At 39.0% G+C, this 17,450-nt stretch overlaps 1 protein-coding gene across 1 annotated transcript; it reads left to right on the top strand.

The window, feature by feature from the left end:
* The first annotated feature begins 1,518 nt into the window (after window positions 1-1,518).
* Window positions 1,519-16,278, top strand: LOC107693214 (apolipoprotein B-100-like). Its single transcript, XM_016492505.1, has 28 exons — window positions 1,519-1,649; window positions 1,976-2,005; window positions 2,278-2,381; window positions 2,465-2,610; window positions 2,744-2,891; window positions 2,988-3,140; window positions 3,240-3,364; window positions 3,451-3,536; window positions 3,620-4,073; window positions 4,159-4,273; window positions 4,366-4,512; window positions 4,627-4,838; window positions 4,912-5,107; window positions 5,195-5,371; window positions 5,453-5,656; window positions 5,788-5,955; window positions 6,046-6,251; window positions 6,359-6,538; window positions 6,622-6,731; window positions 6,827-7,034; window positions 7,140-7,315; window positions 7,423-7,583; window positions 7,697-7,806; window positions 7,928-8,301; window positions 8,401-14,418; window positions 14,546-14,651; window positions 14,786-14,972; window positions 15,065-16,278. The coding sequence occupies exons 1-28, from the start codon at window positions 1,595-1,597 to the stop codon at window positions 15,971-15,973; spliced, it is 11,265 nt and encodes a 3,754-aa protein (XP_016347991.1). The 5' UTR covers window positions 1,519-1,594; the 3' UTR covers window positions 15,974-16,278.
* Window positions 16,279-17,450: the final 1,172 nt, after the last annotated feature.

Here is a 17,450-nt window from a genome sequence, read left to right as displayed (position 1 = left end):
TCTGATTATAGACCTGAGGAAATTAAAAGGACCTTTAACAATTGTGTCAAACATTCTTTTATATAATATATGAATAGGGAATTATATTTTATTTCAGCATTACTGTTGATCAGAGACCTTTAAAGCAGTCATGAATCATCAATTTAACCCAGATTACTGTTATCATCAATCACCAACATAGAGTGAAACCTTGGTTTTGTGCTGGTGTGAGTGGTACATTATGTTGCACATAGCCATACATAGAAGCATGCATACAAGCACGCACGCACACGGACACTGATATGCTCATTCCCTCATTAACATGGTTATTGATTCTACACACACTTTTATCAGTCAGGTCTCTGCGTCAGACATCATTCATAGCTGATGGACAAATGTGTGAACCTGACCTCAATACAGGAGACTCTTAAACAGTGCATTATTAGTTCCAGGTCGTAGAAGACAAGACTACAAGACAAACTTAATATAAATCAATGACAATTTGATCAGTGCAACACATGAATTCATACAATTTCTCTTTTTTATTGTGCACGCTTAAGAGACATATTCAAATACACAGGTTAAAGATTCATGTGGCTGCTGGCCTCTGCAGATTGAGTGTCTTGCTCAATACTTTGAATGAGGATAGCATTTCTCTTTTGAAGAGGAGACATAATCTTTCTTGTCTGTTGTACTACTGTTTAAGTAATCAATAACAAACATTACAGGGAAGGATCCTGCATAGTGCTCTATATCACAAAAGCTGGTGATGCTTATGAGGATGTTAAGGACCAATTCTAGAACATGAATAGCTTTCCATAAATCAAAAAATAAATGCTTTATATAAATAACTTTCTGTGTACCCAAGAAGACTTGCCAGGACAAACATGATTGGTATTAATTCAACAACACAAAATAAGAGGTTAGTGGATAAAGTAAATGGGACAAAAGGGCAGAAGGTTTAATCATTAATTCCAGTATCAGTTCAGTCATGTCTGATTGGCAATACCCTTGGCAAATGCCGTCAAAATAAAATGCAGTCAAATAAATATGTCTGTTCCAAGATTAGTTACATGACTTCATCTGGTTTGGTCCATAATGTCCTACTTTGCAACATCATAAGTAAGAAGGCATAAAAGAAAGACAGGCTTCCTGTCGTCACATAACATCACAAGAGGAGCCAGAAGGAACTTGTCGAGATGTTACCAATATAAAAGGTTGGTTAAAATATTTTAAAAACAACTACTCCAATTTTACAAATGTAATTATTTTGTATTTTTTCAATACGATAGAGGTTACATGGATGACAGGAATAAACGAAAAAGGGCATTAATCAACCAATCAATTAACAGATCAAGCAAACCAAGTGGAAAAGCATTTTCCATTTTCTCTCCATTTGAAAAACCATTGACATTACATGAAATAGTTGCCTTTGTCCTGCCACAGAGGCAGAAGATATGAACTTTGGAGTGGGGACTTTACTTTTTGCAGCTACCATCTATCCTCCCATTCCTGCAGGACCTGCCTTAATATATAAAGCCATTAACAGCAGTAATACAGCAGATCACATCTGAATACGCAAGGGTCTGAAGGAAAGAGCTTAACTGAACCCATTATGGGGGACACTAAGCTCTGCCTTTTGCTGCTTCTAAGTGGAATAGTCTTGACAAGTAAGTACTACTAAGGATTTAATAGAAACATTTGTGACTGTTGTTGGTTTTATATGAAAATATATGTATGAATGTATATATTTTATATTTTAAAATTATTTTCAGTTCTAGTAGTAGTCACTTGTTTTTAAAAAGTTTAAAATATTTAATTTTTTTATAACATTTTTTATTGTATTACATATTAGTAACTACTGGTAAACATACATTAAGAACATACAATTTGAATGATGATAAAATTAAGTGAAATTGTCTATGTTGTCATCATGTATTAATTAGTTATGTTTGATATTGTTTGTATAATACGCCTTGCTGTTTGTTCATCTCAGATGCTCAAGATGAGGAATTACCATGCCTTTGTAAGTCCTAAGTATAATTTTATCATTTCTATTATAATTCTATTTTTTTAAAGAAAATATAAATTGTATATATAAAAAAAAGTTCCATATGGTATTTATTATCCAATGATATTTATCAAGAAAAAGAAAACAAATAAGGAAGCATCCTTCTTTAACTTATGTTACAGTAATAGTACAAATGGTTAATCTCTTCAGAAAGGCAATTTAAAGGTACAGAAAAGAGTCATGTATGAGTGTCTTTGATATTTAAGATGTGATTTTTGCACCCCTAGTGGCCAAAAGGTACAAGAGCTTCCACAAGTATGAATACACCTACGAAACAGAGTCCCTAAACGCCCTGAATGGAGCAACCAATGGCCCCAAAGCAAGATGCAAGGTATAAATGACGACTGCGAATATATTTAAGATTTTTTTTTCTTCCTAAAACTTGAAATTTCATTCATATTCTTTTTTAAACAGGTTGAAATTGAGGTCCCACGTACATGCAGCTACATCGTGCGCACAACGGAGTGCGAGTTGAGTGAGGTGACTGATGCTGATGCAGAAGGAAAGCCTATCTTTGGGCAATCTGCTGGTGCAGACGCTTTCAAGGCTGCCATGGGGAAGTATGTTTCTCAAGGCATTCTACACCAAATAATACACACATATATATATACACACAACAGAATGATATAACAGAATTATTTAAGCAGATAAGAAAAAAACATATTAAACACCTACCCTGATCTTAATTCTCAGGAACCCACTGAAGTTCACCGCTGAGGGAGACGATGACATCAAGTTGTTTCCTGAGGATGATGAGCCAGTCAATATTTTGAACATCAAGAGAGGTCTAATCTCTGCCCTTGCAGTGCCTGTGCTAGAGGAGGACAGAAACAAGAGAATGGTCAGTCATTAACTCTAAACAGTCGCAAAACGTTTACATTTGTTAAAAGGTTGATATGTATTGACTAATCCATCATGAATTATTTTCCAAATCCAGCCCACTATCTACGGTATGTGCAAGACAGGCTACACCGAGAACGCCAGAGAGGACATTGCCACCGATGTCACCCTCAACAGAGACCTGTCTAAATGTGACAATTTCAGGCCGGTCAAGGACCACACCAGTCCCCTGGCCCTTATCACAGGCTTGGTAAGTCAACCCGTCTTTGAATAAGACAACAAATAACTGTGTGCTGGATATCTGACGGCTTCAATAATGTTTGAACTTGCTTGTCTTTTCGTCACACAGCACTACCCACTTGCTCAGCTCATCACAAGCAGTCAAACCTGCAACTACAAGTTTGATAATGCACAGAAACATATGACCTCTGCTTCCTGCACTGAAAACCACATGCTTGTGCCTTTTTCTTACAAGTGAGTTCATTGACAGCTACATGGGTCTTTACTTTTGACTGACCGTTTCGTTTATTGATCTGCTTATTCATTCTGATTATAAACAGAGGAAAGTATGGAGTTACTAATGTAGGAAAACAAGTCTTGACTCTGGTGGGAGTGTCTGTGCACAATGACAGAATCTTTGAGCACGGTAAGCAATCATTCAGACACTTAACATGCGTTTGCAGTAATTGCATTTTAATTAATGCTGTTTTCTTGTTTACCAACTTCTAGATGTCGCCAACATGAAGACCCTGCACCTTGATGGAAGTATTGACTCAGTCCATCCAATTAAGGATAAAGAGATCATGCTGTCTGTTCTACGGGAACTGGCTGGCCTTTCTGAGACCAACAATGGACACAACAGAGCCCACCTAGCTCACAAGCTCATCGCTACAATCCGCAAAATGAATGCTGAAAGCCTGAGCGCCGCTCTACCGGAGGCCCTGGTGATCTCTCGCTCCCTGGTGTACCAGGCGTTGTTCCAGTGTGGCACGCCAGAATGCACCAGCTCCATCTTGCAGGTTCTCAGGACCGTTGACCGTTCCTCTTTAGAGATTGATGCTACAGTGTATGCCATGGGAATGGTTCCCAACCCATCCAGAGACCTTGTTGCGGAAATGCTGAAGATGGCCAAGTACAAGAACAGCAAGCCTATCTACTATGCTCTCAGCAATGCTGTCAGGAGGTGAGAAAACAGGCACAACTCAACTGTAGTCATGGTATTTGATCTATAAGTGAATTTGAATGTTTATTCACCTGTCTTATCCAAGGCTCTATGAAGCTGAAGGAAGTGTCACCCCTGAGATTCAGGGAGTCGCTGATTACGCCCTTGAACAGATTGGTGACTGCACAGGCGACCAAGAACATGTGTACCTGTCCCTGAGGGTATGTTCAACCTATTCCATTACTCATGCTTCACCAAGTTAAAAATAACAGCTGATATGAGGATACTGAAATCTGTATATGAAATCTCTAAGGTCATTGGAAACATGGCTGCTGCCATCGGAGCCGCAAGCCCTGCTCTGAAATCAGCAATTATCCAATGTGTAAACCAACCTGCTGCATCCCCTGAGGTCCAGCAAGCTGCTATTCAAGCTTTTAGACTCACCTCTGTCCCTGATGAGGTAAACAAGATATATTACCTAATTGAAAGACTTTTAGAATTTTAAATAAATCTAAAATATTTACAATAAATGTATGTTTGGCTAACATAAACTTGCTTCTAAAATTTCTAACAGGGCAGAGAGGTGCTAATGAAGGTAATTTTCGATGGAGCCACTCCCATACAGAAGCGCGTTGCTGCGTATCTCATGGTGATGAAGGACCCTCAGCCCTCTGAACTGGCTCAGCTGGTTGCTGCTCTGCCTAAAAATGAAAACTGTCAGGCTATGAGCTTTGTTAACTCACATATCAGCAACATCCTGAGCTCCACAGCATCTGAGACTAAGGAGTTAGTAGAAATCTTAATACATTTTAACATCTTAAGTATAAAAACTGTATGTAATTTCTCTTCTGCTTCTCAGACTTAAAGAGAAGATTCTCAATGCCCTCCAAGGCAATGAGATCAGAATTTCCACAGATCCAACAAAGTACTCACGCAATTACAAGATTGGCTCTCTAGAGGGAAATGTGATCTTCGAGTCTGAAGAACTTCTGCCCAATGAAGTCATCCTGGAGATGACCCTGAATGCTTTTGGATATCACGTAGACATGTTTGAGGTACAAGAGTAGTCTACGTTTTTAAATCTTCTCCTTTTGATTTTATTTAGTTTTATATTGATATGTTATTATTTTTTGTTCTTACAGATCGGGTTGAATGGCAAGGGACTGGAACCCACTGTTGATGCCCTAATCGGTATTGATGGATTCTTCCGTGACACCATGCAGAAGACAATTAACTATGCAGCTGATAAAGTGCCCAGGAGCAACGACATATTGCAGAGCATGTTCCCAACCCTATGGGATAACATAAAAATGCAACAGGTATTTTACATTTAAAAAATTTGCAAGCTTTTAGCATTTTCTTTGGTTTGGTTTATCACTCACATACCTTTCTCACTCTAGGCTCCTCAAAGCATTGTCAAGGAAATCATGGATAATGTTAACAAGCTCATTCAGAAACTGAAGGTTCAGGATAACCCAGAGGCTATGATCTACCTGAGGCTGCTGGGTGCTGAAATGGGCTATCTCAAAACCAAGGATATGGAAGGCATAGCCAACTCTGCTGCTTTGCTGACTAATAGACTCTTAAATATGTTCCCTGTTGATGTAAGTGAACTGCTTTAAAACACATATTAGTACTAAGCAAATCTGCTTAACAAATATAACACCATAATAATTAAAAAAGAATAATGGGCAAAATAAGTTGAAATGTATTGAGTGAATGATTTGTTTTACAGTTCATAAGGAACCTTTACTCAAGTGTCAACAACAACCTTTTCTTTCACTACGTCTTCATGGACAATGAGTTTTATCTACCCACTGGTACTGGAGTTCCATTAAGAGTTGCCCTGTCTGGTACTTTTGCTCCAGGAGTGAAAGGAGGACTGAAAATTGCCCCTGATATGGTATGGGTCCAGCCTTTTTCTCATTGTGATCAGTAACCAGGGTTTTACCGAGCTAGATTATTTAACCTATTTCTTTGTCTTTTCACACAGAGCGAAATGGCTTTCATGCCATCTGTTGGAGTAGAGTTTGTGACTGAGGTTGGAGCTCTCTTACCTGAATATGTTGAGTCTGGCCTGGAGATGCATACTAACATCTATCATGAGAGTGGTCTTAAAGTAAAGGTTTCTGTAACCAAAAAGCAGCTCAAGCTGACCTTTCCCACACCCCAAGCTCCAACAAAACTCATCAGTGTGACGTAAGATGCTACTGTTAACACAAAATGCAATCATGATAAACAAACAAAATAATGTAATACTGCTCTACAAATACATTACAGAAATTAATTTTGTTTTCTCTGCACAGTAACTCCTTGTTCTCAGTGACTGGTACTGAAACAAAGACTATTCCTCCAATGATGGAACATGTCAAAGCACAGAAATGCACCCCTTTCTTCCCTGGTTCTAAGTACTGCAGTTCCCTGCAATATTCAAATGCCTTTTCCAGTGATGCCTCTCCCTACTTCCCCTTGACTGGTGACAGCAAGTAAGGAAAATACTGGTTGATTTATTTGTTTATTTTCTTGCTTTTTTGAGTCTCAAAATTTGAACACAGACCTGTGTCTTTAGATTTGCCATTGAGATCCACCCCACTGGTGAGGTTTCTGCATACACAGCTACTGTCGACTATGTGTATGAAGACAAAGTTGACACGGTGACTTTTGGTCTGAAGGCAGAAGGTAAAGCATTGCTTCACGAAAGAATTCCTTACGATCTCGACACGTTTTCATTTATTAACTAGCAACTGAAATTTTGCTCTTTTTCCATATAATAGGAGCACCATTTGAGGGCACAGCAAAACTGATGTTCGACAGACAGAAATACAGTGTCTCAGCTGATCTTCAAATTCCTGATTATGACCTTGAAGCTGGAATTCGGGTTCATTCTGTTGAACGCAGCACTCAGAGCAGGGCCACACATTCCATTCAGATTGACTTCATTAACAAGAATATACCTGAGGCATCTCTTGTTGCCCTTGCTAAGTATGCACATGTCTATATTAAATGTTCTAACAATAATAATATATTTTTAATAATTGCACATTGTACAAATAAACTCACGGGTTTAGTATTTTCTTCCTTCTTTAGGACAGAGTCAATGAAGGATGCCATGCTGCAGGTTCAGCTGCTCATTCCTCATTTTCAGACTGATGCTAAAGTAACTGCACAACTGAAACATGCTGAGGGTCTTACAGTAGAACTTGAAAGTGACCTTAGGCTCCCGGAGAAAACTTCCTCTATTCAGAAATTCATTCTGAAATATGGTACATTTGAATTTTAACTGTACTTCCTTGAATTCAACTTCAGCTCAAATTCAGCAAATGAACTGGAAGTCCTCTGCTATATTAATTAATTTTCATGTTCTTTTTAGATGCGGAGAAGATTGAGGCTGAGGTCACTTCTGATGTCAGCACTGAGATTCACAACATTATTCCTATGGATGCCATCAAAGCCACAGTCAGTGACCTGCTTGATCAGAAGATTGGTACATATGATATGAAGATCCGTGATGTCTTGATCCAGTCAGTTGAGGTAAATTCAAAATAAATCATTGATTCCCCAAATCCATAAATTCATACAAGTAAGCAAAACATAAAAATACAGATACAAAATTAGAATATAACACATATTCAATAATTATCTAGGCCTCAAATACCTACCTGGAACAATTAGCCACCGACATCCCATATGTCCAGGGCTTTAGGATTCCTGCCCTCCCAGAATTCACTGTCCCTGAGAAGCTTTTCCTGAATGCGTGAGTGAATTAAAAATATAACAATACATTTTAAAATGCAGAAACGTGAAACATATCTATAATGTTACACATACTAATTAATTTTCAGTACATTAATGCAAAATTTTATCTTTTTTAACAGTGAGGGTTCTGCTAAATACAAGTTTGGCCAGAATTATTATACCATCTCCATTCCCATTCCTCTTGGTGGGAAATCTTCTGGAGATTTCAACTTCCCTGCTGCCCTGACCACACCAAAACTGGTTGTACCTCAGCTTGGCCTGGAAGTTGCTTCCATTAGCATTCCTCTTCCAGAGGTCTTTGTTCCTGAGAGTCTGTCTCTGTCAGTGCCTCACAAGATAAAGGCAGAGATGTCCAGCAAGCTAAGCAGCAACTTCTACAACATGGAGGCAACAGCTTCTGCTGGCAGGGAACTTGATGAGAAACCAAGCTATTCTGCCAAGATTGAAGCCACTGGAACTAGCCCAGTGGATCTCCTCTCCTTCAAAGTGGAAGGTATTTGTATATTTGTTTGCAACTATATTCTTCCTAAACACATTTTTGTAATCTGTAATTAAATACTTATTACTTAAATGTTATTATGCTTATGTTTAGGATCTGTTTTAGTGGAAGAAACACCTGGGGAATCTTTGAGGGCTGAGATGAAATCCTCTTTTGATCACAAGCTAATTGAAGCCAGTGTTAATTATGCTGAGGATCTGACAACTGCTGAAAAAATCGAATTTAAGTCACGCAGCAAGATTAAGGCAAACAGTCCCTTGGGTCTGAAGATTTTACTGGAACACAAAGACCACATTGGAGTCAATCAGGATGAGATCTCTGGAAATGGAAACCTGATGGGCTCCATCAAGGCTGGTCCTCTGCATGGTGAAGTTGCTCTCAGTCAGTCATTTATTGTACTCCCATTTAAGCCAGAAGTGAAAATCGATTCCTCTCTGAAAGTAGACTCAGACCTTTTCCGAGCAGAGAACACAATTGAAGCGGCGCTTGTCAACGGAGAGCTCTCTGTTATATCAAAAACAACTGCATTTGAGAACACTCTGATACATGATGCAGAAGTTACCTATAAAGGGTCTCTACTTGCTCTTAAGTCAGATACAAGGGCAAAGGTTCTCAGTCTAAACATCCGCAATGTAGCTGAGGCTAGTGCTAGTCCTGATTTGATCAACATTAAGATTGACACTTCTGCTGGGGATGAAAATCGTGTCCTTTCCCAGTTTATAGCAACAATGGATGCCAATGGGCTGGATGTAAAAGGTGATGCCACCGCAAATCTGATTGAACACACAGCTTCCCACAAGTGCAGCCTATCCCTGACCAGGGATGGCCTGGCCATGAGTGGCACAACCTCACTGGAAAGCCCTCTCATTCCTTTGATGCTTGAGAACAAATTCAATGGAGACCTTGACACATCAAAGCTTTCCTTGTCAGCTGAGACGAAGGGTAAATTTATTGAAATGCTAATTAAAAATACAAATTCTCTGTCTGCATCCCTATCCTCGGTAGCTTTCAACTCCATAACGGATCTTGATGGCGATGTTGTAACTTATAATCATGACATCTCCATTCAGATTGAACCATATAGTACTTCAGTGGCAATCAAAAATAATCTGGATGTTCTGGATATCACTCTGGTTAATGATGCCAAGTTTAAGGCGCTTCCTTACACAGCTGACCTGAGTGGCTTTTGGAAGCTTTCCTCTGGTGCAGATGAGCTGAAGCACACATACGATATCAGATATGAAGATCTGGTTGTCACTGCCAAGTGTGGTACTACTGGAAAACTCATGGGATCTCACATGAGCCACATCACAGAAATCGAGGTTGCTGGACTTTCAGTCACATTCGGCAGTGATGCACTTTTAAACTCACAGTACCTACGCTTCAATGGTAACTTTCATGCCACTGCTGTTCCCTTCAGATTCAACGTTGATGCCATGGCCAATACAGATAGTGATTTGTATCTGTATGGAAAACAAAGTGCACAAGTTTACACTAAACTTCTTTTGAAGGCAGAACCACTTGCTTTTGCACACTCACACGAATGCAGAGTCTCAACAACTCACAATTTGGACAACGGTCTATCAATTGAAACCAACCTTGACAATAAGATTGATACTGTGCTGACACCATCTGAGCAGCAGGCCACAGTGAGAGTAAAATCTAAGGTTAACAACCATTTGTTCAACCAAGATGTGAGTGCTTACAACAACCCTGAAAGACTTGGAGTAGAACTGTCTGGATCCATCATCACAAACCTCTTCAATAGAGTCGACTCTGACAACCAAGACCACTTTTTCTCAGCCTTCCTAAAATACGATAAAAACACTAACAGCCGTGTCTTTAGCCTGCCATTGATTCAGCATTTTCCTTTGGACCTGCAACACATTAAACTTACAATTTTAAGGATTGCTGAGGCCATGCAGTATTATATCAACCGAGAAGACATTATTGCTGAGATTCAGAACCTGGCTAAGTACATTAGTGATTCTGTGAATGAGCTAAATCTGGAGAGGAAAATCATCAAGATGAGCGAAGACCTGATTGCTGTTTATGAGAAGTATGGGTTTACTCTGGATGACCTGGAGGCTGCTCTGATGAATCTAAAGCCTGTTTTGTTGAAGCTAGTCACTGAACTGAACACTCGTGTAGAAGAGATAGAAAAAATTGTGAGAGAAATGATTGTAAGCGGCACACTATCTGACACTGTAATACTGAGACTAACAGAAGAACTGAATGCATTCAATGAGAAATATGACATCAGAGCTATAGTTCTTGCTGTCATTGAGGCTTCTGAACATTTTATTGAGCAGATTGATGTAACGAGATTGAAGGGTAGCAGCAGTGCCCTCTTGCGAGATCTTGAGGAACAATATGCTATTAAATCCACACTGGAGAAGATTTTGAGTGAACTGAAGCAGTTTGTTGCGAACTTTGACCAAGGAAAGTTCATTGAGGATGTGAAGAACTTTGTTACCTCTGCCAACTTCAAAGACTATGCAGACAATTTGGTGGCTCAAATCCCTACAGAGGAAATCCGCAAGATTGCTGAAAAAGCAAAACAAGTGCTTACTGTACTGGGAGGGAAGCTGAATGCCGTCTACAGCAATGTGAGAGAAATCCTGGTGAAATCAGGAGTTGACAAGAAGATTGAAGCAATTCTGAAAAAGGTTGTTGAACTTATTAAGAAGTTCAATATTGAAGAAACTGTTAAGGTTCTTGCTGGCTCTTTGAAATCTATTCTGACCCCCATCACAGAGCTGCTGGATAAGGCCATGACCTACTTGAAAACAACAGAGGTAAAGGAAATCATTGAGCATTTAAACAACTGCCTAAACCATTGCATCAGATATGTTAGATCATTTGACTACAATGCATTTGTGGATGAAGCCAACCAGAAAGTCAAGGAGTTGATCAATTATCTTTACACCATGAGTTTGTCACTTGAGATCCGGCAAAAGCTTGATGCAATCAGAGAATTTGTCAATTATGCTCTGTCATCTCTTACTGCTTGCCTTGAGGAGCTGAAAACAATCAAAGTTGCAGATGTGGTCAAAAACCTCAAGGACATTGTTGATAGTGCAGTCTACATTGACACTGAGGCACTTATAGAGAGCATCAGGAAGAGAATTACAGACATGGATATCAGAGAAGAAATCATGCGACAAGTGAGTGGTATCTACACAAAGGTAGTGGCCATTGCAACAGATGCATGCAGTGCTGTTATGGAAATAATCCAAACCATCCTTAAAGATCAGGCAATTGTCAATGAGATGAAGCAATTCTGTAATGGAGTCAAGACAGGACTGAAAACAGCTGAATTTGAGATCCCATCTTTCACTTTCCCACTTACAAACCTTGTTGTACCCTCCATAAAAATAAGTTTAGAGAAGCTTCAGGAATTCAGTCTCCCTTCTACACTGATTGACCTTCCAGAGTTTACCATTCTGCAATATTACACAGTGCCACCAATCAGAATAGAGTATGATGATATCAGGCAGGGACTATTAGACCTATTAAACTTCATTGCCAATTATGAAATGCCACCTGTTGACGCCATCTTTGGAGACCTAAGAATTATCTACCTACCAGAAATCTCTGCCATCACACTGCCAGAGATCAGTTTTCCAGAGATCTCCCTCCCTGAAATTCCTAAATACTTTCCAGATCACAAATTCCCAGACCTGCAGATCTCAGAATTCACTCTCCCTGCAATCCCTAGTGAGGTCATGATGCCATGCTTCGGAAAGCTGTATGGTGAGGTTAGGGTCACCATTCCCATTTTCAACATGAGAACTACCATGGAATTCTTAAACTCTACTGAAAGTGCAGAAACGCCACAATTCACTGGGCACATTACCTCACATGGATCATCTGAATATGACATTCTTAAATACAGCTTGGATTCCACAGCTCGGGTTGCCATCCCTAAAATGAGTCGTGTGATTGTTTCTGAAACTCTGAAGATCACTCACAGTGTCCTAGCTGTTGAACATCAATCCTCAGTGTCACTGTACGGTTCCTCAGCCCAGGCTGTGTCCAAGAGCAATGTGAAGATAACTATCGCCTCCCTTAGAGCTAACATTGATAACATGGCCTTCTTTGCACTGGAGGATGGAATGTCTGCAAATATTAAAACACAATATACAGACAAGGTAAGAATTCCTGTGCTCTCATGGAACAGTGACCATTCCTACACTAATGAGATCACTCTTAAGCAGGATGGCTTAAAAATCCTTCTGACCATGACGGAAGAAGCAAAGGGCCACATATCTGTGCATGACAAGTCTGATGATATCACCATCAAGAGTATCTCAACTATTATTATTACTCCAACAACAGCCACGCTAACCATTTCTACAGATGGCGATAGTGAATCTTTAAAGTTTAAACTGAAGGCTGAAGGTGTTGCCCTAAACTACATCGACTTTAATGTCCGTATTGAAGGAAATTATGATACTGGAGACAATTACTTGCTGAATGCTTCTGGAAAGGTTGATCTCAGAGAAATGAAGATAGTGACGAAGGCAACCTATGACACAAAGTTTGTTGGATTGCTCAGTGGTACATTTTCCAGTGCCTTCAACATATTAGTGCAACCCTTTGAGGTGGTCCTTGATTTCCAAAACAAGGCTAATACTAAACTCAGTTTCAAAGACCCTCTGACTGCCAAGATTGATCTCCAGAATGATTATGCTGTTATCATAAATACCGACGTGCAGAAGTTGAGCACTGTGGCACTTGCTCGTTTCAACCAGTACAAATACAGTCACAACTTTACAGTTGCCAACAACGGAGATGAGGCTGGCATTTACGCTGCAGTAAATGGAGAGGCCAATTTGGAATTCCTGACTGTCCCATTCAGCATCCCACCTATCCAGTTTGAAACATTAACTATGATTGTTGATACTCCAGAAATCAGCAACATCAACCTATATGAACATACTGGCCTTAAGCATTTGTTGACCAACTTTGACCAGGCTATTGATGTAGATGCAAAGATTGTCTACCAGAAGAGCGAAGCTGCACCCATTATTGATCTTGGTCTCATTAACATGCACCCTCTGGGGGATTTAATCTCTGAGGTGTCATTCAAGTCCTCTATATTCAGCCTTAATGCTAATGCTGGTATCTATGGGAAAGATAACCCTGTGATTCGATTTGGAGCAATTACAGCCTCTGAGTTTGAGGGACTGAAGGCCAAGCTTGAAGGAACCAGCAGTCTGAGCACCAAAAGTGGATTCAAATTAGCCAATTCTGTGGCCCTGGAAAATCGCCACATTGAAGGAACCCATGAAAGCACTGTAACTATAAACCCAGATAACTTTGAAGTTGCACTGTCTATGAACACAGCTGCAAATATTAACCTACCCATTCTTACAGCTAAAGCCAACCACCAATTTACTGCTGACAACAAGGCCCATCCAAAAGCTGATTCAACTTTTAAGACAGAGTACACATTTGATGTTCCTATTATTAAGCTTGTTGGTAAGGGAAATGCTGAAAACATCTTAAAAGGTGAAGGAACTCTTACGTTTATCTCTGCGGAGACTCTCATAAAGAGCACCATTGATGGAACATTCCTAGATAGTGGTATTGTAAAGGGAGCTCTGAATTATGACGAATCCATCTATCTGAATGGCAACAGTTTGCGATATGCTCTTAAGACTTTTGCCAATGGCAACCTGAATTATGGAGATCTCAAGGTAGCGTTTGACGTGGATGAAAACCTGTCTGTGGAAACAGCTATGGAACACATTTATGCTATGTTGAAGTTTTCTTCCAAGAATGAAGCAAATATTGGAGGTTTTAACACAAAGGGAGATCATACTGGCCAGGCTACAGTTGATCTGGAGCTTCTAAAGTCATTAGTGGCTGATATGAAAATGGACTTGTCTCAGCCAAGCACCTTTGGTGACCTTAAGATCTCTGAGATGGTGTTGGTGGAGCTTAGTGTACCCAAGCAGAAAATTGACTACACCTCAAAGATCGTCTCTCCAGTATACACCACAGATGTTGTTGCAAAACTAGATGGCAGTGCCCCAGTTTACAAGACTGTTCTCAAGGCTACAGCCACTTCACCAGTTGTGCTCCTGGAGTACAATCTTGACAGTAAGTATCTGCAAAGACAAAAATACAAATACATATAGATCATTCAGTGATACTAATGTTTACTAAGAGTAAATTACAGTATTTTTTCTAAGTGTGCTTAATTGATTTGTGCTTTCACACTAAACAGGCTCCATGAGTACTACAATGGAGAATGGTGCCATTGTTGTAGGAGCAAATGCTGTACTTACACATGCTGACTTTACAATGGACATCAGCAATGTTCTTCGTATGGGGTAAAAAAAAACACTTCTGACTTTTAATTGAGTTATAAGTAAAAGTTTTGTATTAGTCTTACAAGTGGTTTAGATTATAACCAATTCTGTGTGTAAATCGTAATTGTTAAGCTCGCTTATGCATTTTTGTTTAGTGTTTCTAGCCATAACCTGAATGTGGACATCACCAGCCCAACATTCACCGATGTAAGCTTTCGCTATGCTGCTCGAAGCGATGGCGTAAGTGCCTCAGTTTCCACACCAACAACTGGCCACCTTGGCTTCTGGCTTCAAGGAAGGATTCCATCTGAAATGAATGCGAGGATCTACAGCCGTTATGCTGTAAGTGGCATTTCTTACATTACTCCTCCAAAATGAGCTATTAAATCTATGCTAACAACTTTTGTTTCTATATTGAATTGCATTTTCTGCAGTCTGCACCAGGAGATGATGTTGAAATTCTGAACATCAGAGCTGTACCAAAGGGAGATGAAAAAGTACTGTTGGTCAGCTACAATATACCAGCCACACGAGATTTGGCCGAAGGCTTTATGGAGAGGCTACCACTTATCTCAACCCACGTTGAAGGATTTGCTGAAAAATATGGCATCACTGACGCACTAAAAAGACTGTTTAAGATTCTTGATGAAGTTCTAAATGTTCGCTTTTCTGCTTCCTGGCCTAGCCAAGAGCTTAGTGAGCTGTCTAAACTTTTCAGAAATGTAGTTGTTACATACCAAAAGACCATCCAGGTCCTGCTCGATGCTGCCATCAACTTCCTGAGAGAGACCAAATACAAACTGCCTGGAATGGATGAGGCAACACTGCCTGAAATCTGCACAAAAATCAGATTTATGATTGCGGAAATGCTGGAGAAACTCGCTAACAATCTGGAGATGTATTTCTCTCCCATCTTGGAGAACTTCAGCACAGTTGAAATGACATTTCCCTCCGGAAAGGTCATGACTGTAGCCGAGGTGCAAGAAAATGTGAGAAGTACCCTGAGAAGTCACCTAGCTATGATAGCAGATGTGATGAAGCAAACAAAAGGCCTTGATGTGTTTCTTGAGAAACTAGGACAGACCCTACGAGAGGTTGTTGATAAAGCACAAGAAGTTGTAGACAGCATTAAATCCAACATCTTAGAAGTTGTTGCTGCTCCCCTTAACACTTTCTACAAGAAGCTGCTGCAGACCTTCAATGATTTGGGTACAATGTTTGTCATCTTAGTTTTGTTTCCTTTAGGTGAATTATATAGCATCATTTTGACCAACTGGGAGGCATTTATTAATGCAACTGATGGAATACAGCAAATTGAGCTTCCTTTGCCTTTTTTCCAGTAAGCTGGTCATTTTGAACAAACATTGAATGAAATAAACACTACCATCTTTTGGAAAGAACATTCTTAAATGGACATTCAAGCCAATGGACACTTAACTGAAGTGTAATACCAACATGTATATAAAGCAATCACTGATGCCACAAATGTCTCATTATTATGCTGTTGTATTGTTCTATTTGTATAAATGATTATTCAGAAACTAACCTTGGTACAAAAATGTCAATTGTGACATAGTTTCATCCTTGTTCTGTATCTGATATTAATGGCATGATGGATGAGGCTAAATAAAGAACTTTTATTATGCAATATCATGCATCTTTTTATTTTGTTCCTCCAAAGATGATAGCCTGTTGATTTGGACAGTTTAGCAATATGCTTGAATATGATTATTCAATCATATGTGGTTAGTGCTAACTGTCAAAACATTTCTCATACTAGTAAGTATGGATCAGATATAATATATTGTATAATAGTGGATTTAATAATACAGCAAAACCTGCATTTCAAATTACTACCTCTCAGTACATGAGCAGGAAGTCACTTACACATTCCAGAACACGTATTTCACTAAAAACGTGCAAAATTTACATAAAGAAGTACCTAAAGGTTTGTTAACGGTCGAAGCATTTTACTTTCACATTTTTGTCACAAGTTTTAAATTTGTTCATATTTTGGACATCCCCCTCTTATTTCATATTTGACTTTAGTTCACTTTTGTTTTACACATTAACTTGAAAGTGGTATGGCCTACAATATTTGAGACTAGGAATTTTTTCTTTATTTATACAAAAGACACGTCTCCAGTATACAGTAGCTTTACTCTGCTCCCTTGTGGTGAAGACACTGAATTGTTTACACATTGAAAAAATACCCATATATAAATATAGAGGATATGAAATAAGTTATGCAGTTATAATATTGGCTGTATAGACCTACCAATCACAATTTAAACACTGTTGACAATCTTGTTTGTGTATTTTTGGTTGTGGATGTTGGGGTAGTCCATTTCTTTGTAAATTTTCAGTAAATCATCAGAAGAAAAAAACCTCCTCATACTTTTTGCTGATTCATAACAGACAAAATGTGAAAGATAAAACCATATAATAATTTCAAAATAACACAAGTACTCAACAACAGTACAAATCACTTTTATGTGCAAGTTACAATTTATAAAATAATTCATAATAATTCAGAAAGTTTTATAAATGTATTTTTTTCAGTATAATGATACAGTTTTCCTTTTATCAGGAATCATCTTATAAACCAACTAAATAATACTGTATGTTGTTTTTTCTTACACATTTTCCTTATTTTGTCTTGTAACCAATGCTTTGAAATGTGAACACACCAGATGTTGAATTTTCAAGTGAAGGTTCCTCTGATGTTTCTGTATATGTGTCACTGTATGAGTACTTACCTAACCACATTTTGGGGACAAATTTGCACCTCTTTTCTAAAAACAGCATATATAGGTAGTT

Source organism: Sinocyclocheilus anshuiensis, unplaced genomic scaffold (assembly GCF_001515605.1).
Source record: "Sinocyclocheilus anshuiensis isolate Anshui unplaced genomic scaffold, SAMN03320099.WGS_v1.1 scaffold810, whole genome shotgun sequence".
Classification (NCBI taxonomy): Eukaryota; Metazoa; Chordata; class Actinopteri; order Cypriniformes; family Cyprinidae; genus Sinocyclocheilus; species Sinocyclocheilus anshuiensis.
The sequence above is the reverse complement of the archived record's forward strand: the minus strand, read 5'-3'. Positions and strand labels throughout refer to the sequence as shown.

Bases quoted from the DNA above. Each gene is read 5' to 3' on its own strand.
- LOC107693214 (XM_016492505.1), top strand. From the start codon at position 1,595: ATGGGGGACACTAAGCTCTGCCTTTTGCTGCTTCTAAGTGGAATAGTC. The intron at 6,539-6,621 runs GTAAGGAAAATA...CTGTGTCTTTAG, and splicing joins CCCTTGACTGGTGACAGCAA to ATTTGCCATTGAGATCCACC. The intron at 14,652-14,785 runs GTAAAAAAAAAC...ATTTTTGTTTAG, and splicing joins AGCAATGTTCTTCGTATGGG to TGTTTCTAGCCATAACCTGA.